The sequence below is a fragment of the Oryzias latipes genome, chromosome 16, assembly GCF_053564925.1.
Source record: "Oryzias latipes strain Hd-rR chromosome 16, Olatipes_Hd-rR_3.1".
Classification (NCBI taxonomy): Eukaryota; Metazoa; Chordata; class Actinopteri; order Beloniformes; family Adrianichthyidae; genus Oryzias; species Oryzias latipes.
In genome coordinates, this window is record NC_136252.1 from 15,681,658 (window position 1) to 15,706,852 (window position 25,195).

General features: G+C 38.8%; 1 protein-coding gene and 2 long non-coding RNA genes across 3 annotated transcripts in view; 1 reads left to right on the top strand and 2 right to left on the bottom strand.

Annotated features, from left to right (window-relative positions):
- Positions 1-376: 376 nt before the first annotated feature.
- On the bottom strand, positions 377-1,496 carry LOC144984541 (uncharacterized). The gene is made up of 2 exons (XR_013648327.1): positions 1,295-1,496; positions 377-669 (listed from the first exon to the last, which is right to left on the bottom strand). It is a non-coding gene; the product is annotated as an uncharacterized LOC144984541 (long non-coding RNA).
- Positions 1,497-11,883: 10,387 nt separating this feature from the next.
- On the bottom strand, positions 11,884-23,729 carry LOC144984542 (uncharacterized). The gene is made up of 4 exons (XR_013648328.1): positions 23,568-23,729; positions 21,542-21,609; positions 17,405-17,434; positions 11,884-11,970 (listed from the first exon to the last, which is right to left on the bottom strand). It is a non-coding gene; the product is annotated as an uncharacterized LOC144984542 (long non-coding RNA).
- LOC144984540 (uncharacterized) overlaps positions 12,760-25,195 on the top strand; it is a 100,754-nt gene continuing 88,318 nt past the window's right edge. Inside the window, exon 1 of the mRNA XM_078933357.1 lies at positions 12,760-15,616. Within this exon, the coding sequence (XP_078789483.1) occupies positions 12,872-15,616 (2,745 nt within the window). The 5' untranslated portion in view covers positions 12,760-12,871. The remainder of the gene's footprint in view (positions 15,617-25,195) is intronic.

Below are 25,195 nucleotides of genomic sequence, written 5' to 3' on the forward strand. Positions count from 1 at the left end.
CACAATTCCTGGCTTTAGCGTCGGGCTGATGATCTGGAAATCGCATCTATGAGGAATCGCATCAAACACTTGTACAACTCCAAACAACTTAATTTTCCTTTAAGCAAAACTCCAGTTTAAAATGTTCATATTAGGCTTGCTTCATTTAGGAGTTTTTCCATGTTTACCATTTTAGGTTTTAAAGCTTTATTAACAAAGATGATGTTTGATTTTCAAAACTGTTGTTTAGAAATGTTTTTTTGTCAATGAAAAAACTGAATGCTGACGTGAGGATTGTAATAATGGATATGAAAATAAACAAATTTGTTTCATAGTAATGCAGAATATTTATTGAAAACTTAACATGAATATGTTATTCAGTAACAGAAACAAAGAAACGGTTGTGGATTTTCCTTTATGGGCTTCTTCATGCAGTCAATCAAATGTTACGTTTACATTCAGCATTTACTCAGCGTACCTGTCAGTCACATTTATTAGAGAAAAAAATGCATCTGGGAAAAGTCTGTTTTTGCTTAACAACTATATCAAAAAGAGTAATGTCAGGAAAGGTTTGTCCACATTGCTGCTCAGCATCACATCCAGAGGAAGATGCACAGGTAAGGGACGCCAGTTCCTGCTCGTACATGCTTGCAGCTTCCTCTGCCCTGGACTCCAGCTCCATTGAAATCCCTGACAGAAATAAATTAATAAATTAAAAATCCCTGACAGAAAAACATCAGCTGCCGTTCATCTTTCATTCAGGAAAAAGTTGAGTTCATCAAAATGAGGAGAAAATGGGTTAAACCAGAAATTCATTAGGGAGGGGTCAAAACACCAAACTCAGAATAAAATACATTATTTCAGTCTTATAAAAATACATTCTAAAACAATTTGGTATTCCTCCTCTGCCTGAAAGACTAAAATGTTTTTTTTTAAAGATTTTTTTTACCATACAGACTTTGCCACCTTTAGTTACACACCTGTACGTGTCTGATGATGTGCACATCCAGTCATTTACTGTCATGTTTCTGTGCACTGACACACTCTAAAGTCACAGATCTTAATAGTGTGAATAAGAAGCATTCATAAAAGTTATTCTGAGACACAAACTGCTGCAGTTTACCTGACAGCTTTGCTGATTTATGCTGCTGGTACACCTGTCTGAGAATCCTGCCCACGTGACCCCCCCTCTCCAGGTGATGAGGTAACCTGTCATTAACGTATGACTGAAGGATCTTTGATCTATCTGTAAACACCCACCTAGAAATCACGTTTAACGCTACATTTATTAGATCAAACAAATGTGCCTCCATACCTTATCTATGGATGGCGGGACTGCATTTCCTGATGTGCGCCGTCTTTAACACCCGTTTCTTCGCAACTGCTGCTTCAGACAGAATCCTCCCACAGAAATTTCGAAACATTTGTAAACCTGGTTGGTGTTGATATTTCTGCGTGCGTTCTGTCATCACATCCCCTAAATATTCAAAGATTAACGTTTAAGTTAACGTTTTATCGTTCTTCCCTTATATTGTTTACCTGCGGAACGGACGTCATCCACACAAACTACTTCCGGGTGACCGTTCTGCTTCATACGAAATATTCAAAAAATAATTTAAACCTTCATTATCTGTTTGCTGCATTTTTGATTTAATATATAAATGGGAAATACGTGGATTATTATGGTACATTGTTGTTTGGACGATTTTTAGTTCAAATGATTGACAAACATCATCATCCAATCAGCGTTGTCCCATAGTACCTGCTTCTTCCGGTTTGGAAATGTTTTTCCTTTTTGAAGATTTCGTTTTGTTTTCTGGAAATTCATTCTGTGTTCTGAAATGTTTTTCATTTTTTAATATTTCATTTTTTTCTGAAATGTTTTTCATTTTTTAATATTTCATTTTTTTTCTGGAAATGAATTTTGTTTTCTGAAATGTTTTTTTCTTTTTTTTCTTTTTTCTTTTTTATGTTTTGGTTTCTGAAATTTTGTTTTGTTTTTCTAAAATGTAATACTGCTTTTTAAATAGTTGCTGTGATCTTAAAAATGTTTTTGTATCGAGTGATTTGTTGAATGGTTTGCACTTCAGGGCCACCGTAGGCAATGTGTAGCAATAATTAATGGTTTAATGTGATCATGTGTTCTAATGATATTCAATGATTATTACATATCGGTGACTGTTACTGTTTACTGAAATCACGAATGAATGTTTTCTGAAGATAATCAATCATTAATAGGCACTGGATTTTGTTTCTAGAACAGAATCTATCAGATCAGAACCGGATTTAAAAAACTGTAAAACTATCAAATGAATGAACTCAGTAGGGGTGGGATTATATAAGCTTGCTTCTTCCCAGTCCTTTTCAAGCAATAAATCAAACTCTACTTATACTATAGTTAATGTTCACTATATTTAATTAAGCAAATGTGATTTAAGTGACGTTTTTTTTTTTCTGTCTTTTTAACCTATGCATTTCATCATTTCCGTAATGAGTTTGATAAATATGTGTAAATTCTTTATTGCTTTGACTACAATGCTTGAAATAAATCAATGAATCGATTAGAACAGCTTTACCAGTGGTTTTTTAATTCTGATTATGCAGTTTTTAGCCCAAATCATACTTTCATACTGCCATCCATCTGTTTACACTGGCTTGCCAACTTACAGCTGCTCACAACCCTAAAATAATAATAGCGGAGCAACAACAATGGCGAGCAGTTTTACAGCTATCCAGCCGTACAGTTTTAAGCCTGATGCTGGCTCAGACGAGGAAAACAAAGACAAACATGGATCCAGTCGTGTACAGGTGGATGCATCAGAATGGACTGGAGCAGGGAGCTTGAGGCCTGCTTATCTTAACTTCTACCTCACAGCTGCAAGCTTTTTCACACTGCATTTTTTCGTCTGCTCCTAATTCACAACGATTTCAATAAAGAAATAATCAAAAATGCAAATTTAATCTTACTTTTTTTTTATTTACGTCCTCCATCATGAGAAAAATGCCACAAGAACATGTTAAAACATCACTTTCACCTGTAAAAGATAGAATCATACCCTTCACTTTCTGACCATGTCTAGTCGACCAAATATGAGGCAGTGATCACTTTGGTGTTCATGCCCGTCTTTGTGGCTGGCCACACTCAGGAAGAAACATCAATGTACAGTAGACGTGAGTCTTTCTTTACATGAAATTGTAGCAACAGACCAAAGAAAAATCAGCTAAAAGTTAGTGAAAGTAATTAGGTTAAAAATATAAGCCACAACAACAATAAAACATTAGCTTTAAAAAGAGCCCAAGGCCTCTTTCAAAAACAAAAGTAGCTTTTCAAAATGCCTCTTCATTCCAAAATATTGGGATCCTTTCTTTAAGTCATCTCGATGTTCTTCTATTTATTTGCTTGTGTCTTCTGTCACGTTTGCTTTGCTTAAAAATCCTTGTTTTTCAACATGAACATGGTACAGCCCTAACCACTTTGGCAGTGCATTGAATTAAATATGGCCACAAAGCACATGTTCAGCACTTTCATGAGAAATCAATGTGTACTCATTAATATGTAAATGTGTCCGAAGAGGTGCTCATAAATCCTGTTAACCAATCTGCAGTATATTGGATACCTATAATTCCCACAATGAGCTTGGTTAATATTTTTGCTGTTAACATTAATTTGGATATAACTCCCTGATATATTTGATTAAGGTGACAAATATTTATGTTTTTATTACATAAGTTGCACAACTTACATGTAGGCCGATTTCAATAAACATAAAAAAAATGTTTGAAAGCAGAAATGATTTTTTCCGTATCCTGTGTTACACTCAAAATTTCAAATTTATATTATTTAATTAAGTAACATTTATATAACCAGGTAAATTCTATTGAGATCAGGATTTCTTTCGCAAGGGTGACCTGGCCAAGAGGTCAGCAGCACATGTCGCTTGGACAATTGGCTTGGAATTGTTAAAATGTAAAATTAAAGTACTTGGGCCGAATTTGAATTCATTCCCTACCCACCTGGGTATTGCTCCAATTGAATGGGGCATTTGGATCTTTGGTGGTGTCTAAACTTTCCGGACCTGCTGGGCCCCTGGACCATCACGCCATGTCGAACCCTCTGAGTCTTAAACAGCTGGATGACCTTTAGCTTCCAAGGAAGCTGGATGAACAAACCTGCCATTTTCGATCTGAAGAGATGAACAACAAACATTCGGTTTCAGTTGTATGTCTTACATCAAATCTTAATCAATTATATGTTCTGAATATATACTAAAAAAAGAATTCATTTGATCAATTTGCTGATGCTGACCAAGAAAAAGAATATTTCACTAAAGTATTCTGTGTCTCAGTGTCTCCTCTGCACACACACTGACAAAATAATAATCTGGATCATTTGAATCCTTTTGGGTTCTTTAATTTCCAGGTACTTAATAATGACATGAAAAATACAGCAATACAATACATCTCACAGTCCATTAGGTTTTTGTTCAGTTCACTCAGCTTTTTCATTTCTCTTAAGTCCTTGTTTACTTTCCCCACTGTCTTCATTCAAGCTCTGTTTTATCTTTCTTCTTTTCCTATTAGGTTTTTCTTTTTAAACTACTCATGAAATCATCTCTCACTCCCCTTTACCTTTTTGCTGATAGCAGACTCTAGCCCGGGTAGCCTTTCTTTATGAGCTTGATGCTTGGTAGGAGGTTCTCAAACAATGCGTTTCCAGGCCAGCCAAGAGACTAAGTCTCCCTAGCACAGGGTTCACCAACACGGTGCCCGCGGGCACCAGGGCGCCCCAATGGCCTCATAAGTCGGCTGCAGGCCTGTTCTAAAAATAGCACAACTCACCAGTGAGCTGCGTCTAAAGTTTACTTTTATTATGATGCTATATTTTTTAGACACACTGGCATATATATAGATTTAAAAAAGGACAGTATCTTAAAAGTATGTTCTGTATACAATGTTCCCCCGCTTTACGTGTTTCAATATTCGTGAATTTCTGAGGAAAGGAGGAGGAGATGAAGAGCATGCCGGTCTGTTGGCTTCCAACAGCTGGTTCCAGCGGTTCCTGAATCCTATGACTGAAGTTTGTGTCCCTGCATGAAGAAATGGCATCAGCTGACATACGCCGAAGAAGATAATTGCGGAGAGTAATTATAATCCGAATGAATAAATGATGAGTGAAACCGGCCTTTTCTGGAGGAAACGACGCTCAAACATGCTGCTGCTGCTGGAGTGACTGCTGGAGTGACAATCCTACTACAGTTCAGTCAATTCCTCTGAAAAAAATAATGTCTTTATGTTGGGCAAAAAAATGTTCTTTACATTTTAATAAATGTTTTACAAGGCATCAGAAATGTTTCAGAAGGATTTTTAATGAGTAAGGATCGGTGACGGACATTCTTCAGCCGCCCGTGCTCGTTAAAACATCGCTCACTGTGAAGCTGACCCAGACTTCGCAAAATGTCTGTATTCCCACTGCATCATTCATCAGCAGGCGTTATGTGCAAAAGTGATCTGCTTTAGAAATGTGATGACTCCCATTGGGAAAATCATAAACAACATTTTCTTTTTGGAATTACAGAGAAAAAAAGTGCTTCCCTCTGTGCAGTTGGTGCTGAAAGACATCGCTTCTGCATCTGAGACATTTGACAAAGTTGCAGAAAAGTACTGTATAGTCACTGTATAGTCATAAAAAGACTTGCGCTAAAACTAACAAAACAAAACAAAACAAAAAAAGATACCAGACGTTGTCAGTGGAAGCATGGCAGTGCCATGGCAAAGTTGAATTAGAAGATTGAAGAAATGCGTTGAATGTAAAAGTGTGTTCATGACATGTAGCAGTTATAACTTTGTTTAAACGCTGCAGATTTGGTCATTAGTTCAAAATGTGACAAGATTTAAAAATATGTAAGTTGATTTTTCTTTAACATTAAATAAATGATGAACATGGTGATACATAGTGAAAATGGGGGTCATTTTTTTCCCATGAAATATAGTGATGTAAGGGATCATGTGAAAATGTAACAATTACTCAGATTAATAGGGCTGAATATTCTTATCTGTTTCCCGCCTTGTTGTCATTATTGATAACTATTGTAAACAATCATTCAAGTGATGAATCGTTTCACATATATGAGTATCATTAATCGTTATTAATAAATAACTGAAGACAAACTGAGCAAATCTGTTATTTCAGGAGAGCCTATCAAACTGGTAGCCCTTCGTATTACTCAGTACCCATGAAGTAGCTCTCAGTTTAAAAATGGTTGGTGACCCCTGCCCTAGCATGTCCTGGGTTTTTTCTGGGGTCTCCACCCCGTGGGACATGCCTGGTACCCTACGGGGGTTAGGGCTCTAAACAATTGGGGCCACACAGACAGGTATGTATTTTGAAAATACACTAAATCAGGGCTGCTCAATCCGGGTCCTCGGGATCTTCCACCCTGCCTGTGTTTGTCCTTCCAGTGCTCCCTTTCCTTCTTGCTGCTGATTTGCTGACTAGGGGTTTTTGCTGTGTTCTGAGTGACTCAGCACACCTGGTACAGGTAATCAGCAGCAAGAAGTGAGGGAAAGGCTGGAAGCAGGCAGGGTGGTAGGTCTTGAGGACCAGGATTGGGTTGGCAAAGTCTACATTTTCTTCCTAATTGGTATTATAATCTTAATCTAGAAATATGTCCAAATCTATTTATGTGACCAATCTAAATTATATCCATTTCATTTATATTAACACTTCTAATTGAAAAGTGGCAGCTGACAGGTCGTAGTGAACACCTATGCAACATGTAAGAGTAGGTAGGGATTAAGCAGGTGAGATGCAGGTGTCATACGGATTGATACGTGCACGCTCCTTTTGTACAATGTACAGTATAGCCCATTTCTTTGCCCTCAGGCAGCTCATATAGATACACAGGGTGGTAATAGAGACCAATCAGACATTTTAGTGGTGGATAAAGAACAAAGGTGGATGGGGCAGTGCTGGCAACATCAGGAAAAAGGAGCATATGAAATTGGAGAAATATAGTATAGACCAAAAGTTTGGACACACCTTCCCATTCAAATGAATGGGAAGGTGTGTCCAAACTTTTGGTCTGTGCTGTACATGGGACTTAGGGGAGAACTGTAGAAAACCTGGACTTTGAAGGTGACAGTGGTGCCGGTGGTGATCAGAATACTTGGGGCAGTAACCCTCAAACTCAGTGGTGCTCATTCCTGGTCTTTGAGATCTACCATGCCGTCCCTTTGGCTGTCTTCAAAAGCTGTTTGCAGCTCTGCCAAACGTATCGATTTTTCTGCATTCTGGTCTCTTTGGGCTCGGAGAATTTCAACCGGACTTTCCAGGATTTTCAGCTCTTCTGTAATCTCCATGAAAGATGTCTGAAGAAAAGACTTTGTCTTGGTTCCATAGTTTTTTTTATTTTCATTAGCCAGTTAGAGGCTTTTTTCCTGCAACGCCATGTTGTTCTGAATTGAAGGCTTTGTGCGCCGCTTCCATCTTCTCGATGTACTCTACTCTTTGCTGGACAAGCTGATTATTCTCATCATTGGCACGTTTCACTAAGTCCTGACCGGATGGTTTCCTCTTCAAATTTGGATTTTCGGTGGTGGAAATTCTGCCGTGGCTGCACATGTTGATTATACCCAATGGGATTGGGATTAGGATTGTAATGTCTGTAATCCTTTGTGTTACTGTCTGTGAATGTCATGCAGATTTCCAGCAGCATAAGGTTTCTGCCAGACAGTCTGTAGAAATTCTAGTATAGATTAAATTTAATTCTTTCATTTTCTGTTTTAAGTTAGAAGCATTATGCCTTTCAGTCTTGCAAGGTTTTGCAATGTATAATAAACTAATCGGTTAAATTTACATACCTTTAATGACTTTTTTAACATGTAAAAAAATTGTGGATTTTTTCAACTGTGCTCATTCTGTCTCATATAAAAACAACTTGCTGATTCAAAAAATAAATAAACTGTTCCTGGAAGACCTGCAAATTTATATTTTAATCCTGCCTCATTTAGGGTATTTTCCACTATTTTAGAGAGGAGAAAAACACACAACAACCAGAGAACAGTAATAATTTAATGATTGTATTTAGAGCAGCACCTTTACCATTTAGTTGTGACTACAATGGTTTCGGAAACATTTTTTAAAAAATGGCAGGATAGATGAAATGGAAGAAATCAGAACAGAGAATAACAGCATTGAGCAGAAATAAGAGAGAACATCAGGACTGCTAAACTGCCTGTGGCCATAAGACCAAGAAGGCACTTCTTTGGAGAGCTGCTGTCAGACTTCTGCTGGTAATTCCTCGCCTATGCTGTCTCTTCACATCACCTTTTTACTGTCTCTTCACATCTCTCTTTCTCTACCTCTGCCTGGCAGTTAGCCTGACAGTGGTATATTTCTGCCTCCCCTCCACTGATTCTCTTCCTTGCTGTTTGTCAGTCACATTGTCTCTCAGTGATAGAGGCGACGATTACCTCCACTTTTTTTATTTTTTTTTAGATCAGAAGGCTAAACTAAAATCCTGATGCTAAAGTTTTGCTCTTATTCCTGCAAACAAAACTGCAATTCGTTTAACACAGGATAATGTTAATGTGGATGCTGTTAGCATTACTGTTGAAGATAAAATCTTCCTTACATTTTTTACATGTCTTATGAAAAACATAAAAAGAAATGTGTTTCTATCCATTTGGCCTCGCAGGTGGCATCAGTCAAAGGTGCAACAACAAGCCTTCCAGTGCAGCCCAGGTCTCTTGGTAGACAAAGCCCACGTCTGTGATTTTGATGATCATCTCGCATGAGCCCTCATTGAAGTAGAAGCGCCCGAGTTTCAGCCACTCCAAGTCATCGGGGCTTTTGACATGCAAGCAGCAGTGAAAGGAGGAGAGGTAAGAGCAGATGAGAAGAAGAGCAACGAGACAGGGAGGAGGGATAAATCAATAGAGATAAGGGAAGAGAGGAGACAGCAAGTGAAAAATAAGGAACCAAGCAGCCTTCAGAATATGATGTAATATGAGCGATAAAAGCACAGGTGAAAGGCTGCATGAAGAGGCATTTGGGGACAGAAAGGTTATTTGAAAGGGATGGAAAGGAAAAACGGAAATGAGGAAGTTGAAATAAAAAAACCACGAGGTGCAAAAGAGAGTAGAAGGGAACAGGAATCGGCAAGAAATGGATCCAGAGTGGAAGAATCAGCTAAGTGACAAGCACCAAAACGAAACAAAAAGACCTTAGCAGATGCCAAAAAAAAACGTGAAAATATGTGAAAATATACACTGATAGAAACCTTGACAGGACATGGACAAGGAGATCAAATTAATGAGAGGGTTAAATAACAGCAATGAAAAATAGATCAAAAGGTTTTATTTCACCTGTGACTCTAAGACTGTACTTGTAGTGGAAATGGAGAGGATCTTTCTCTTTGTGTCCAAACATTTCAAGGCTACCACTGAACTCTTCTTTCTCACCTCTCTTCTTTGTAGCTTGTTAAAGTTGCACAACAGTGCTAAACAGTCCCATGAGCAAACACAAATATATATATATATATTTAGAAAAATTTAATTGGATGTTAACTTGAGTAAAACTGGTCATCTGTTGAAGAAGTTGTCCCTTTTTGACGTAAAGTAAGAGGAATGTCAATTTGTTGACATGCTGAGAATGTCAACTAATGTCTTGCTGGTGATAGTAATGAGGGTCTCATACTTCCATTTATCCTCTCCCCAGCCTCAGATCTTCACACATACTGAGCAAGTCCAGGAAACTGCTTGGTTAATCCATGATGATTTTAAATTTCGTTGCACAGGTGACGATAAAAAATAAAGTATCTATCAAAAATGAAGATGTAATGGAAACTAGTGACAGCTTCTTCATAATCTCTTTTCCAAATCATCTGGATTCTAAGAAAGCCTACCTAGATTCAAAAGAAGCCTGTTTCAAAGTTCCATCTCAATTTCAGCTACAACTTACTAGGGTCGAAAACCAGAGGTCTGGATTGCTAGAGCTGTTGGATCTCAAGGTGCAAAAACCTCTGGGAATCCTTCAAAAGAGCATTTAACCACGCATCTGCATTCCCCTCTGCTGTGTCTGGATGGTCAAGTGCCATAGCCTTACTCTCCTGTGATGACATTGTCAAAATATAGTCACATTCCTCAGACAGATGATTAAATTAAAGATGGACTCTTGTATCATTTTCCTTTTAAAGACTCACTCCGAAGAAAATTTTGTTTTTGCTGATTTTAACATGTTCTTGTGACATTTTTCTTATGATGGACAACAATCAGAAGCAAAGTAAGCATCTCACTGTAAAGGGAAATCAGTTTCCTTACTGTACATAGAAACCTTTGAATCTTAAAGACAGTATAAAAAAATAAGCTTAAATTTGCATCTCTGAGTATTTCTTTATTCAAATCGTTGTCAATCAGACAAACAATGCACCTGGATTGCTCCAATTATCCTTGCTATTGTTGTTGCACCAGTACTGTTAGGTTAGGATAGTTAGGCCTGTAAGCTAGTGGTAGAGCATGTAGATAAATGGATGATGGGAAGGGGGGGGGGGGGGGGGGGCTTAATCCACCACAACAGTCCCCTGCCAACAACTCAGATGAGAATTTCTGATGAACTGCCGCTTTGCAGAAACTGTCCTAAAAAACAACACAAGTTCTTTGATTTTGGTTCAAAACAGCAAATTCATGATTAAAAGACGACTGAAAACACTTAAAATAGATAAAAAGATGATTGAGTGGGACATTAAACATTTAATCTGATTCCTTCTCACTAAAATTATGAACTGCATTCATTGTACTAGTTTTCATATGAATATGTCTGTTGTATTGGTTTATATTTGACCTAATTTTCTTACTTTATCTTGAACTTTAATTGAGCCAATGTTGAACAGAGGGGAAAAAAATCATTTGTTGGTGTAGGGATTTGGACACATTTCAACTAACCAATGACTTTGACAAGGTAAAATTGGACGGTGTTGAAGTCAGAGGCCTGGAACAGGATCACTAGCAAATTTGAGCCAGAGACAAAAAGTATGAAAAGAGCAGACACTTTTTCTTCAATTAGCTGTTTATCCACATGATTAAATGTAAAAAATATCCTCTGTTTCAATCCTTTTCTCCCATAGTGTTCTGTAATGTAAAGGGAATTCGAGTTGTTTGTGCTCACTCACAGAGACTTCTGGCAGATTAAAAAGATGAGGATGCAGCAATTCAACGGCCTCGTCTTCCACACAGGATTGAACAACATCTGGCATTTAATAAACCTCACCTCAACATAACAGTTTTGCTCCCTAGAGATGTTAACTCGTACATTAATTATAACTTCATCTGCTATGTGACCAGTTATTTAGTTAATGTTCAGTGAAAACTGGAGGTAATCTGATGACATTTTAGGAAAAAAGATTTCTGAAAATAAAATAACACTAGCTTAAGGGCTGTGTGAAGTTTTAAAACTGAAGTTGCATGTTAGATGTAACGATTGAAACTCGGCTCTAAAGCTAAGTAAGCAAAGACACACGCCCAAGAATGTGCTAAACATGCTCCTTAAACTTGCATTTAACCCATAGAGTTATATGGACAAGAAGGGAGGGCCTTCTTTTTGTTTTTATTTCCACTGTTTACTACCGCATGTCTGCCACCGCCAGTTAGAAGAAGCTTGATGCAAATTGTCAAAACGGTGCAAATCTCGCAATTTGCATCATGTCAGGAAAGTGGCCTTGGTTTACCTTTGTTTGAAAAACAAATGCAGACATCATTAGGGTCATCGCCGTGTTTGGATTCACCAGATAAACTAAATCCAAAGTCAGCGAGTCCCTGACTAGTCAAAGCTTAACCTGGTTTAACCCTTGTGCTATCCTAGGCACTTTAACATTGGGAGTTGGGTCATCTAGACACACTAGACAGTGTGCTGAACCTTTTTTCTTCAATGATTTGTGATCTTCATTGGCGTCCATGGATTACATGAAATCCTCTTCGCCTTCATCCACCTTTGCCCTGGTAGGGAGAACACATCAATGTAAGGGTGGGGTCATAGGATAGCACAAGAGTTAACTGGCGTTCAATGGTCAGGCATTTTGTACATAGAGCCAGAAAACATAGAGTTAGATAAATATGTTTTCTCTCGTTCAAGCAAGTTAACTTAAACCCAAGAGTTTCGAACGTGGGAGCCCAAAATGTGCTTTTACGTGCGTTTACATATCTTTTCATTGGAAGTAGCTGCTTGAGCACCTGTTGCTGAGGGTGGTCGGAGTGTAGCTTAAGGTTTTTCAGGTTTACAAAGCAATGATTTTTTTGTTTCTCACTTTGCCTCTAGTGTCTCTCTTATGTTGAAAATACATTAGCAAATTTACCACAAAAAATGACTCATGAGTGACTCAAGAGCCCTCAGCCTGTCCCCCATACTGGCAATGAGTTGCCATGTGCTGTCTCCTCTCCGCAGTAGCCCTCCACAATTCCTAAAACCAACAAATGGGACATTCTTGTTTTCCCATTCAGCAATCACCTGTTTGAGCTTAAGCAAAGCATCTCGCTCTTTGACTGTGGATGTCCTGCAAAAAAAAGTCGCCAAATGGTCCAGAAAAAACAAAAGTCTAGACCATATTTAGTATCTGTACTCACCCAAAATAATTAAAAAATATATGTTTTTTTGGTTATCTTAAAGAGCATAATGTTGGTGGAATTACATTATGTATTCAGTAAAAGTTACATTAATTATTTTTTGTTGTCTTTTATCTCAGCACTACAACAATTTGCAATATTGCAAACTACTAATGAAAAATGAGAAATCTAGCCACAGGGGTTGCAAGCCAGTAACTTCTGTGCCGGTCCCAAGCCCGGATAAATAGAGAGGGTTGCGTCAGGAAGGGCATCCGGCGTAAAAATTGCCAAAATAACCATGCGAATCATCCACAACACTTTAGACATACCGGATCGGTCGAGGCCCGGGTTAACAACGACCGCCACCGATGCTGTTAACCTACAGGGTGTCGGTGGAAATTTGACTACTGTTGGTGGAAGAAAGAGGGGAGGCAGAAGGGTCCGTGGCCAGAGAGAGAAGGGAAAAGGCAGGAACATAGGTTTGAGAATAGGGACTCTTAACGTTGGCACAATGACAGGGAAAGGCAGAGAGCTGGCAGACATGATGGAGAGAAGGAAGGTAGATGTACTGTGTGTGCAGGAGACAAGGTGGAAGGGCAGCAAGGCACGTAGTATTGGAGGAGGATACAAACTGTTCTATCATGGTGTTGATAGGAAGAGAAACGGGGTAGGAGTGATTCTGAAGGGGGAGTTTGTAAACAGTGTTCTAGAGGTGAAAAGAGTCTCAGACAGGATGATGAGCCTAAAGTTAGAAATTGAAGGGGTGATGGTGAATGTAGTCAGTGGGTATGCGCCACAGGTTGGCTGTGAGTTAGAAGTGAAGGAGAGATTCTGGAGTGAGTTGGATGAGGTCATAGAGAGTTTTCCCAGAGGAGAGAGAGTTGTTATTGGAGCAGACTTTAATGGACATGTTGGTGAGGGCAACAGAGGTGATGAGGAGGTGATGGGCAGGTTTGGTGTGAAGGAAAGGAATCTGGAGGGACAGATGGTGGTGGACTTTGCGAAGAGGATGGAAATGGCTGTAGTCAACACTTACTTCCAGAAGAGAGAGGAACATAGAGTGACATACAGAAGTGGAGGTAGGAGTACTCAGGTGGACTACATCCTATGTAGACGAGGTCATTTGAGAGAGGTTAATGACTGCAAAGTGGTGGTAGGAGAGAGTGTAGCCAGACAGCACCGCATGGTGGTGTGTAAGATGACTCTGGAGGTCAGGAAGAAGAAGAGAGGGAAAACAGAAAAGAAGACCAAGTGGTGGAAGCTACAGAATGAAGAAACTTGTGAGGAATTTAGGCAGAAGTTGAGGCAGGTCCTGGGTGGTCAGGATGAGCTTCCAGAGGACTGGGAAACTACAGCAGAGATTATCAGGGAAACAGGTAGGAAGGTGCTAGGTGTGTCATCTGGAAAGAGGAAAGACGGTAAAGAGACTTGGTGGTGGAATGAGGAAGTACAGGAATGCGTCCAGAGGAAGAGGTTGGCTAAAAGGAAGTGGGATGTAGAAAGGACTGAGGAAGGTAGACAGGAGTACAAGGAAGCGCAGCGTAGAGTGAAGAGAGAGGTGGCAAAGGCCAAACAGAAAGCTTACGATGAGCTATATGACAGGTTAGACACAAAGGAAGGAGAGAAGGACTTGTACAGGCTAGCCAGAGAGAGAGACAGAGATGGGAAGGACGTGCAACAGATAAGGGTGATTAAGGACAGAGATGGAAAGGTGCTAACAACCCAAGAGAGTGTACAGAAAAGATGGAAGGAGTATTTTGAGGAGCTGATGAACGAGGAAAATGACAGGGAAAGAAGGGAGGAAGATGTGGTTGTTGTGGAGCAGGAAGTAGCAGAGATTGGAAAGGATGAGGTTAGGAAGGCTCTGAAAAGGATGAAGAGCGGAAAGGCCGTTGGTCCTGATGACGTACCTGTGGAGGTATGGAAGTGCTTAGGAGAGACAGCAGTGGAATTTCTAACAAGGTTGTTCAATAGGATTTTAGAGAGTGAGAAGATGCCTGAGGAATGGAGGAGAAGCGTTCTGGTTCCGATCTTTAAGAACAAGGGTGACACGCAGAACTGCAGCAACTATAGAGGAATCAAGTTGATGAGCCACACAATGAAGCTGTGGGAAAGAGTAGTGGAAGCCAGGCTTAGGAAGAAGGTGGAGATCTGTGAGCAGCAGTATGGTTTCATGCCCCGTAAGAGCACCACTGATGCCATTTTTGCTTTGAGAATGTTGATGGAAAAGTACAGAGAAGGTCAGAAGGAGCTGCATTGTGTGTTCGTAGATTTAGAGAAGGCGTATGACAGGGTGCCGAGGGAGGAGCTGTGGTACTGTATGAGGTCGTCTGGAGTGGCAGAGAAGTATGTCAGAGTAGTTCAGGACATGTATGAGAGAAGTATGACGGTGGTGAGATGTGCTGTAGGTCAGACAGAGGAGTTCAAGGTGGAGGTGGGACTACACCAAGGATCAGCTTTGAGTCCTTTTTTGTTTGCTATGCTGATGGACAGGCTGACAGATGAGGTAAGACAGGAATCTCCCTGGACAATGATGTTTGCGGATGACATTGTAATTTGCAGTGAGAGTAGAGAGCAGGTGGAGGAACAGCTAGAGAGCTGGAGGTTTGCTCTGGAAAGAAGAGGCATGAAGGTCAGTCGTAGTAAGACAGAATACATGTGTCTGAACGAGAGGGATCAAGGTAGAAGCGTTAGGTTACAGGGGGCTGAGGTGAAGAAGGTGCAGGAGTTTAAGTACTTGGGGTCAACAGTTCAGTGTGATGGGGATTGTGGAAAAGAGGTGAAGAGGCGAGTGCAGGCAGGTTGGAGCGGTTGGAGGAAAGTGTCAGGAGTGTTGTGTGACAGAAGAGTGTCAGCAAGACTCAAAGGAAAGGTGTACAAGACAGTGGTGAGACCAGCTCTGCTCTATGGGTTAGAGACGGTAGCAGTGAGACAGAGACAAGAGGCTGAGATGGAGGTAGCGGAGATGAAGATGTTGAGGTTCTCCTTAGGAGTGACCAGGTTAGACAGGATAAGGAACGAGTACATCAGAGGGACGGCTCATGTTGCCTGTGTTAGCGACAAAGTCAGAGAAGCCAGACTGAGATGGTTTGGACATGTTCAGAGGAGGGATAGTGGATATATTGGTAGAAGGATGTTGGAGATGGAGCTGCCTGGCAGGAGGGCAAGAGGACGGCCAAAGAGGAGATACATGGATGTCTTAACAGAGGACATGAAGTTGGCTAACGTTAGGGTAGAAGATGTTCATGATAGAGTGAGGTGGAAAAGGATGATTCGCTGTGGCGACCCCTGATGGGAAAAGCCGAAAGAGAAAGAAGCAAACTACTAATGAAAAAGGGGGAAATACTTTTAATTGTAAAGGTTATACTAAGTACAAATATATCATTTTATTTGTCAGTCTAATAGCTTGATGTGTAATGTGGAACATTATTTCTGAAAAACTACACCCTTTTTTCTATCTGTGGGTTTAGACCTTTGCCAGACTTCACCCTGTTGGATTTTCTTTAGTATTTTTATGTGACGCAGACAAAGTGTGGGTGTGGTTGTGTGTGTCAGTACATTTTATTTCACTGCTGGGTCTGTTGACCTGGTTTCTGTGCTGACAGCACAAGAGCCGCTTTCAGTTTATGACTATGATGAGCTTCTTGTCCATGCTTACCTCAGTCTCTTCTCTATACTGAAATAGGGGAGGCTTCATTATGTTACACAGCTTAAATTTTTCATTGTCTTTGATCATTGGATGAAATGCTCAACTGCCTAAGCCACTGCTGCCTTATAAACAATATTTGCACTTAAGACAATGTGAAACGATTAAAAATGGACTTTGCATGTAGGTAAAAACACATTTTAAAGCTGTCTAATTTGTATGATACACAATCCCTGACGGCTTAACCCTTGTGCTGTCCTGTGACCCCACCCTTACATTGACGTGTTCTCCCTACCATGACAAAGGTGGATAAAGGTGAAGAGGATTTCATGTAATCCATGGACACCAGTGAAGATCACAATATAATTGAAAAAAAAGGTTCAGAGCACAGTGGGTCTAGATGACCCAACTCCCAATGTTAAAGTGCCTAGGATAGCACAAGGGTTAAATTCTCTTTCAGTGGTGTTGTCACAGCTTTGTCATTTCCTCCAGCAGGGGGCGCACTCACTAAACTCATTCATCTTCTTTGGGTCCATAAAGGCCTGCCACTCCTTTAACCCTTGTGCTATCCTAGGCACTTTAACGTTGGGAGTTGGGTCACCTAGACCCCACTAGACAGTGCACTGAACCTTTGTTCTTCAATGATTTGTGATCTTCACTGGTGTCCATGGATTACCGGTACATGAAATCTTTCCACCTTTATCCACCTTTGTCATGGTAGGGAGAACAAGTCAATGTAAGGCTGGGGTCATCTAAGATAGCACAAGGGTTAAAGCCTGATGCCGTTTGCTGCAAAATTTTATCCTGAAAAGCAAAGGTTAGAAAGCTTTGTGTACATCCTTTGTGCTTTGTTATCAACACTTTAAAGAAGACGAATAAACAGTTTTCAACCTCGTTTGAATTTAAGCACCTCATTATTGATCTTCTCAATGTTGATTTTAGCCTAAAGGCTGTTGTAATAAAAACAAACCATTTCAATGACATTGTTGTAAAAGCTGTCCAACTTTTGTAGCAGTGCCAGTTAATCTTTGACACTTGAGGATTAAAAATTATCAACTGAATTCCAAAAGCAATACCAACGCAAAAAATTTCCTAACTTCTGTACACTGACATGTACTAATATCAATGTACTCGAAAGCACAGTTGTAAGTGTAGTTTATATAAAAATTTAAAAAGATGACAAACCTGATATCATCAGTTGGTCCTTGTCTCAATCTGTAGAAAATAAAAGGAATATTGTAACATATTGTATCATTATATATATAATATTTATTTATTATAGAGATGGACCAAGTCTGGATCCCCAAAATACAGACTTGTGTCAGGAAGGGCATCCAGCATAAAACTCTTTCCCAAACCACCTGTGCGAATCGGTGGAAGCCGATTCGCTCTGGGGACCTCTGACGGGATGTGCCGAACAGTGAATAAAAAATAATTAATAATGCTGTATTATATATTATGTAAAAGCAAAGAAACAAAATATTGTTATACAAATTGTCTTACCTTATTACAATAAAAGTGCTAGAATTCATCCTCAAAGGCCTTCATGTTGCTTTCGAGTGTCTGTTTAAAATTTTGAGTTCAAAGAATGACCCTTACTTTGATCCACTGAAGTTTGGCACAAGAGCTTTAACTGCTGGTGTAAAACAGTGACCGGTCTTTCTACGTCTTCTTTTTGCACTGGAAAATTATACACAATAAATTTTGTAGTATTTGACCACAGCTCATATTATCTGGAAACAGATCTGGATCAGCTACCCAAACCCAAAAATGATAATTATATGAATGGATTAAATTTGTCTGTGCTTTTCCAGACGCTCAAAGTGCTTACAATGTGTCCATTATTTATTCACTTCTTATTCATAATGGCAGCTACTGATGTAGCCACGGCAGACTGACAGAGGCATGGGTGCCAGTTCGGGCCTAAAGTCCCTCTGAACATCACCGGGACATTCCTGCACATTCACATACTAGTAGAGCCACACTGGAGGCAGGGATGGTGAAGTGTCTTACCCTCCGATCAATGAATGACCTGCTCAACCGCCAGAGCCACTGCCGCCTAATAAGCAGAATTTGCCCCTAAGACACATCTTTAGGAGGGCTGGACTGGCAAGACGCTTTTTAAAGATCTGGGTCTTTGTGCCTTGTGTTTTTCAACTAATATTTGTCATTTTTGGTTGTAAAACCTGCAAGATTTTCGAAAATATTCAGCACTTGACAGTTGGGGGTGTTGAGGATTAGACCTCTTTGTCCAAATAAAGTAGTGGTTTTGAAAGTTTTTAATCAACCTGGTCAATAAAACCAAAGATCTCTCTTGTTTATGTATATGGGCTGCAGTGACTCATGTGGTAGAGCGGGTCGTCCAATGATTGAAGGGTTGGCGGTTCGATCCCCACTCCCCCCAGCCAACTGTCATTGTGTCCTTGGGCAAGACACTTCACCCTCCTTGTCTCCAGTGTGGCTCCACTGGTGTGTGAATGTGCATGAATGTACTGGTGATGGCCATAGGTGTGAACTGGCAGCCACACCTCTGTCAGTCTGCCCCAGGGCAGCTGTGGCTACAACAGTAGCTACCATCACCAAGTATGAATGAGGAGTGAATGAATAATGGACACACTGTAAGCGCTTTGAGTGACTGGAAAACGGAGATAAATCTAATCCATTATTATTGGTTGAATGCTGTATAGAATGCTGTATAGCATTCAACCCTTTGTTTTCCTCTTATGCCATCTTCCGCCGTTTTTCGGCACTTAACTCCTTCTACAATTTTTAACCTATTTTAACCATTCAACTTTTAAAATGTTCAGCTCTTTCAGCTTATTAATGCTATGACTTTTGGTTTTTCAATTCCATCAACTTTTTAAGATATTCCAGGTTTTCCGGGATTTTTTTGCCCTATTAAAATACATGGGGAAGTTATGGTGCATGAGGCGCCCGGTTCGACACCCCGTTCGGACACTTCAAATTTTTCAACCATAAAATTATTAAAATCTTTAACTATTTCACTTTATTTCAGCTATGAACTTTGGCCCTTCAAATCCTTCAACTTTTCAAGATATTCCAGGATTTTCCAGGGTTTTTCAAGATTTCTGCTCCATTAAAATACATAGAGAATCCTTGAAACCTTTGTTTCTTTCAACCATAATAACTTCAACATGCCTTTGGCTAGAAACACCGTTCAAACATTAAACTGCTCACAGGACTTTGGACTTAAATATAAGTTTTGAAATTATTATGGGATGGCAACGCCAACTATGGTTTGGCGGCCATTTTCAGCCTAATTGTGAGGCGATTTAAAACTTCAGTTTTTAGCTATTTTAACCATTTAACTATTACAATGTTCAGATCTTTCAGCTTAATCCTTTCTGCCATAACTTTTGGTCCTTCAAATCCTTGAACCTTTTAAGATATTCCAGGATATTCCAGGATACTCCAGGATTTTCCAGGAGTTATGCTCCATTTAAATACAAGGATAATCCTTGAAAACCTTTGTTTCTTCTAACCATTGTAACTTCAACATGCTTTCAGCTAGAGACACCGTTCAAACATTTAAATGTTCACAAGGCTTTGGATTTCAACATAAATTTTGCAATTATTATGGGATGGCAACACTACCTACAGTTTGAAAGCCATTTTTTGACAAAATCTGAAGCAAATATTGCAAAGAACTTAATCCATGGCTGGAACTGAACATATTGAAATTCAATGGATCTGGACATATAAGGACTGTGGGCGTGGTTAGCAAACAAACTTCGTTGCTAAGGACATCCAAGGGTTAACTTTTTCCAATTTGTCTGAAACTGACGTTGATTTTTTCGTCATCCCCAGGCGACCCAAACATAAAATGGTTGCTATGGAGATAAAATTAATAGAAAAGCCGCCATTTTGAAAAAAGTGGATTTTTTTTTTTTACTTAGAACATGTAGCTTTGACCTATATGATACTCTCAAACAATGTGTTTTTTTTAGTCAGTTGATGATGCTGATTTCAGTGCTAGCACGTTTAGCCATATTAACAACATCTTCACATTTTCAACAATTCAGCCATTTTTTCAACAATTTCAGCTTTAATGCTTAACTCCTTCTACAAACTTTGACCTATTTTAGCCATTCTATTATTACAATGTTCAACTTTTTCAGCTTATTCCTGCTAGGACTTTTGCACCTTTAACTTTTCATGGTTCTTCCAGTACAGTTCAGCCATTTCTTCAGCTAATTCAGCTTTCATTCAGCAGTACAGCATTCAACCCTGCATTTTCTTCTGGAAATGCAGCTCCTTCTAGTTGTTGTATATAGTCATAGCAGAAATCATAACCATTCATCCATTTCATTGTTTCAACAGTCAGAGAAATCTTTAAAATCAGTTTTTACTTGATGTTTACTTTAAAAATGTTTTTAAATATTTATAACTTCTTACAACAGATTGAGCAAACCCTCCCATATTGACACGTTCGCACAGATTTTTTCTGTGCAAGTCCTGGTAATAAAGGATCTGGTGCTCCAGTGCATTCAGTTGGGTGAAGGAGGAAATATAAAATTCTATAAAAAAATGGTAAGATCTTTTGAAATATGTGATCATGTACAGACCTTAATACGGATATAACTCTTGTAGTTTGGGTCAGTAATCGCAGATTTGGTGGTATTGACTGAAATGATCAAAAGCAGCTTCTTGTGCAATGGAAGAATTATGACCAAACTTAAAAGTATCATGAATTTACGTTTGGACACTTGTAGTGCTCAGGAATGATGCATAACCTTCACTACTCATATGATATACACCCTTTTATTGATAGGAATGGAGGTGCTGGGGTTAGTTACCACCCAGACTGTCTCCCTGTTCTTAGATACTCTCTTATAGCACCTTATGGCTTTAAATAGGACAGCTTGGTTCAAAGAGGCATTAAAAATGCTGCCTTCTGTGAAGCATAAAGCTTTTGAGACAGAGTGTGTGCAGTGTGTTAGTATGTGCAACAGATACAATTTGTATGCATCAGAAACACAATGTTATGCGTTTCACATCTTTTCCTATAATGTTTACTTTTAAATACAAATGCTTAAGAAAGAAATCTTGAAGGTTTTGTTAGATTTAGCCCATGTAAACCTTTCTTTCAAATATATTCAAAGCAATGAAATTCCTTATGAAAAAGCTGTGTCACGCTTCTATCAACGTGTCACTGTCACCATCGACAGAAATGTTTGTCGACCGCTGAACTGTGAAATAAAAAAGTCAGACTGAATGATAAAGGAATAAGGAGGATTTCACACCAGGCCAACAAATACATGTCAAAAGAAATAAAGTGGTGAGCTGAATGTTCTTTCATACCAGCCAGAGCGTTGTTGTCCCATTATCTGTTGTACTCTCATAATTGTCTTGCTGTCATTCATTTTTACCTATTAAAGGAAAACCAAACATAAAAACATGTCAGGAGTGGTTTGTCAGGCAAAAGATCAATTGTAAAAAGTAAAATTATTATGTGTTGTTCAGAAAAAAAAAAAGATTAAACTTCAATCTGGAACACTTAATAATTATAGATTAGTTGTCATTTATTTTCATCAGTCAAACAGACTGGCTGCCTTGTTGACTTGTTCCCCTGCAGACACTGACCACAGTCTGGTTTCAAGCTTGCTGGAGTATTTTTTTTAAGAGGAATGTCAGGCTTGTAGAAGACCTTGTCCACTTTGAAGATTGCCTGCTGACCATATAGCCTCTTTTTTTTCTTTGCAATAAGAAATGTTCACATGTAAAAAAAGAAAAGCACATATATACAAAATGTTTATTTCAACATCTAAGGAAATGTGGCAAAAGACAACTTCTAACTAAATAATTTTTGGCAGCAATGACTAATGTAGATTTCTGAGAGACACATTTAAATGTCTTTTTTTTTAGCTGTTTCTGACAGTTTTAGGCAAAACCCACCAAAAAATTAAAGGAACTACAAATGCGTTTGCGTAGCAACTTCAGAGTGTTGCAAGTCATGTGGTTAAAGTAGAAAAGCAGCTTCTGAGGCTCCTCTTCCACAGCTTCTTTTAAATGTACCTTCATTATGTTCAAAAAAAGACCAACACTACTGGCCAACTGGGGTATTGTGTTTCTCAAGAGGAGACAACCTTCACTGGGATGCTTACCTTTTCCCACAAGATAGTGCTTGTTTACGACAAAATGCAGCTTAAGATTATGTTTACCCCATTATCCAGAGTCTACATTAACATCATCCTGTTAAAGATAACAGGGAAATTAAGATTTATGAATGCCAAGAATTTCTTGTTTGAGATTAAATTAAGTATCTTAATGACCCACTCTAATGAATATTGTGTTTTTGTTGTATTTAACATGTTCTTGTGGCATTTTTCTCAAACTGGAGGACGTAAAGAAAATGAAGGATTAAATTGTGTTTCTGAGTATTTATTTATTCAAATTGTTGTGAATCAGGAGCAGACTAAAAAAATAGAAAAAGCCTGTAGCTCTGACAGGTGCTACTAATGGCAGGCCACAAACTCCTCGCTCTGGGCCATTTCGATGTATCCACTGCAGACAAATAGATCCATGTACGTCTTTGTTTTCCTCATCTGAGCCGGTATCTGGTTGAAAACTGTACGGCTGGATAGCTTCAATATTGCTCGCCATTTTTGTGCACTGGTTATGTAGGGGTGTGAGGTGCTCTACGTTACTCCACGCCAACACTCCCGCCCACAACTAGGAGCCAAATTTCTAATAAAGTACTGCCACTATGCAGGAACATCCTAAAAAATGACACAGGTTTTTCAGTTTTGGCTAAAAACAGCATAATCACAATTAAAAGACCACTAGGAACTCTTTTAAAATAGATCAAAACATGATTGAAGTAGGAAATTACTGTATAAATGAACAAAGGTGACTTTTTCACAAAAATGATGATAAATTTAAATACAAAACAAACCTATGTAATTCCTAACTGGTTTCTTTAATGGGTCTAGATGGCCCAACTCCCAACGTTAAAGTGCCTAGGATAGCACAAGGGTTACTGGGTCTAGATGACCCAACTCCCAACGTTAAAGTGCCAAGGATAGCACAAGGGTTAACATGGGTCTGTGGTTAACTGAGATCTAAAGTTTCCATATTTCAATCCTATTTGCTTAATACTTAAATGAGAGATAAAGGTGCCCTAAACAGAATTTTCAGACTTCATTGGTGTCAAATGAATATGGTCTTCTCCTGTGTCATTGAAACATTTTCATAAAGAATTTGTGCATTTCCAAATCTTAAGGGGTCCAACAACCAAATACAAGTGCAAGTTTTCTTCATAAAGCAACCATTAAGATTATATTGTTTTTCACATGATCCAAAAGAAAAAATAATAATAACAGTATACCTTCTCTTTCTAGGTTGTCAGTTGTCTTTGTGCCAGTGCAGCTTTCTTCCTCATTTTTCTCCTCTTCCTCTTTCTGACTGGTCAGACTCATCATCAGCATGTTGATCAGTACATTAGCAGCTTCCTCTTTGAGCAGACTCTTATTACGACAGTTCTGGGCTTGCTTTTTACACTGCTCCCATACATGCAAAAGTATTTACAGTAAAGCATATTAAGTAGTCATTATTTAAAATTTAACCACCGGTATGTGGTAAAAATGTGCACGATTAAAACACAATTATGGCAATGACATTTAAATGCACTGATTTGCATCTTTTTCCTTTAAAAAAATATATTTACCTTTGTGGTGTGAGCTAACTCCACACAAGTCACTGGGTTATCCTCAGGCAGATCACACAGAGTGAAAACACACACACACTCACCTCCTGTAAAACTGCATGTCCCCTAAACTGTTGACAATCACTCATTCTGTTCATCAACACCTGTCATCTAGTGACTCGGAAAAATGTGAAATAGAGAAGGGAAAATAATAAGATGGGGGTACTAAACCATAAAAAACGGGTGAGACTTTACAGATTGGAGAAGAGTCAGCCAAAGGGGACCCAACCCACAAATTGTCAGGGAATCTAATACACCATCCATTTCTATTGACCAGAAGGAATTCTTAACTCAGCATATTGGACATTGATTTGGATTTTTTTAGTTTTGCTTACTCTGTGTTTGTCAGTGTGGCTTTAATATGTGTCAAAGTTCACTGATGTTCCTGTGAGAATGTTCAAACCTGGCTGATAAGCCTCATACCTGTCGAATACGTGGATCATGAAAGAGCATTTTTAAATTCAGCTGGTGCGCAGCGTCAATCTTGTCCAAGATTAACGTGACAAAAGTTTATTGGCGAAAAATAAGAAAGCATGTTGTCTTTACCTGAATCCATTCAAACCTCAAAACTGTAAAACCTCATAGTTAAACCATAGACATCTGAACTCAGATGGTCAGAAAAAGGAATTATAACATCATTATTTCACCATCTTGTGTTTAATCAGTTTGTCTTTTTTATGTATATTTTTTAATGAATTTTACTTTAGATAAAAAAAATAAAATAAAATGCCCAGCATTCTGAATTCTGAATGTATTTTGTAATATATCAGGTCCTCACACAAGTACAAATTTTCATTATTACAGTCACAATAATCTAAAAAATAAATAAACAGTTGTTTTTTCTTATTATCTTTAGTCAGGTTGAAAGTTTTTTTCGTGACTTTTCATAAAATGTATCTCTTTTAGAGAACTTTTGTCTAAAGTTATTGTTACTTCTCTGTCATTTGCAGAGTCATAAATCATGTGACCGGAAATCAGACAGTAAATTTGTATTTAAAAGTAATTCTGTTCTGTGGAAAACACTGTCATCTAGTGGCTATGAGCTGAAAGCAGCAAGTAAATCAAAATGATCGATTAAAAAAAGAGGAAAAAAATGAAAAAATTGTAAATCAAAATAAAAGAAACAAAGTGCTGCTGTTTTGCAGAAGCAGGTAAAATGAAATGTTCTGTGTGTTCCTGTCTGTGTCTGCTGCCTTTGATGAGGCATAACCTGTAAGTTGAATGTAAAGGTGATTCATGTTTTATGTAGT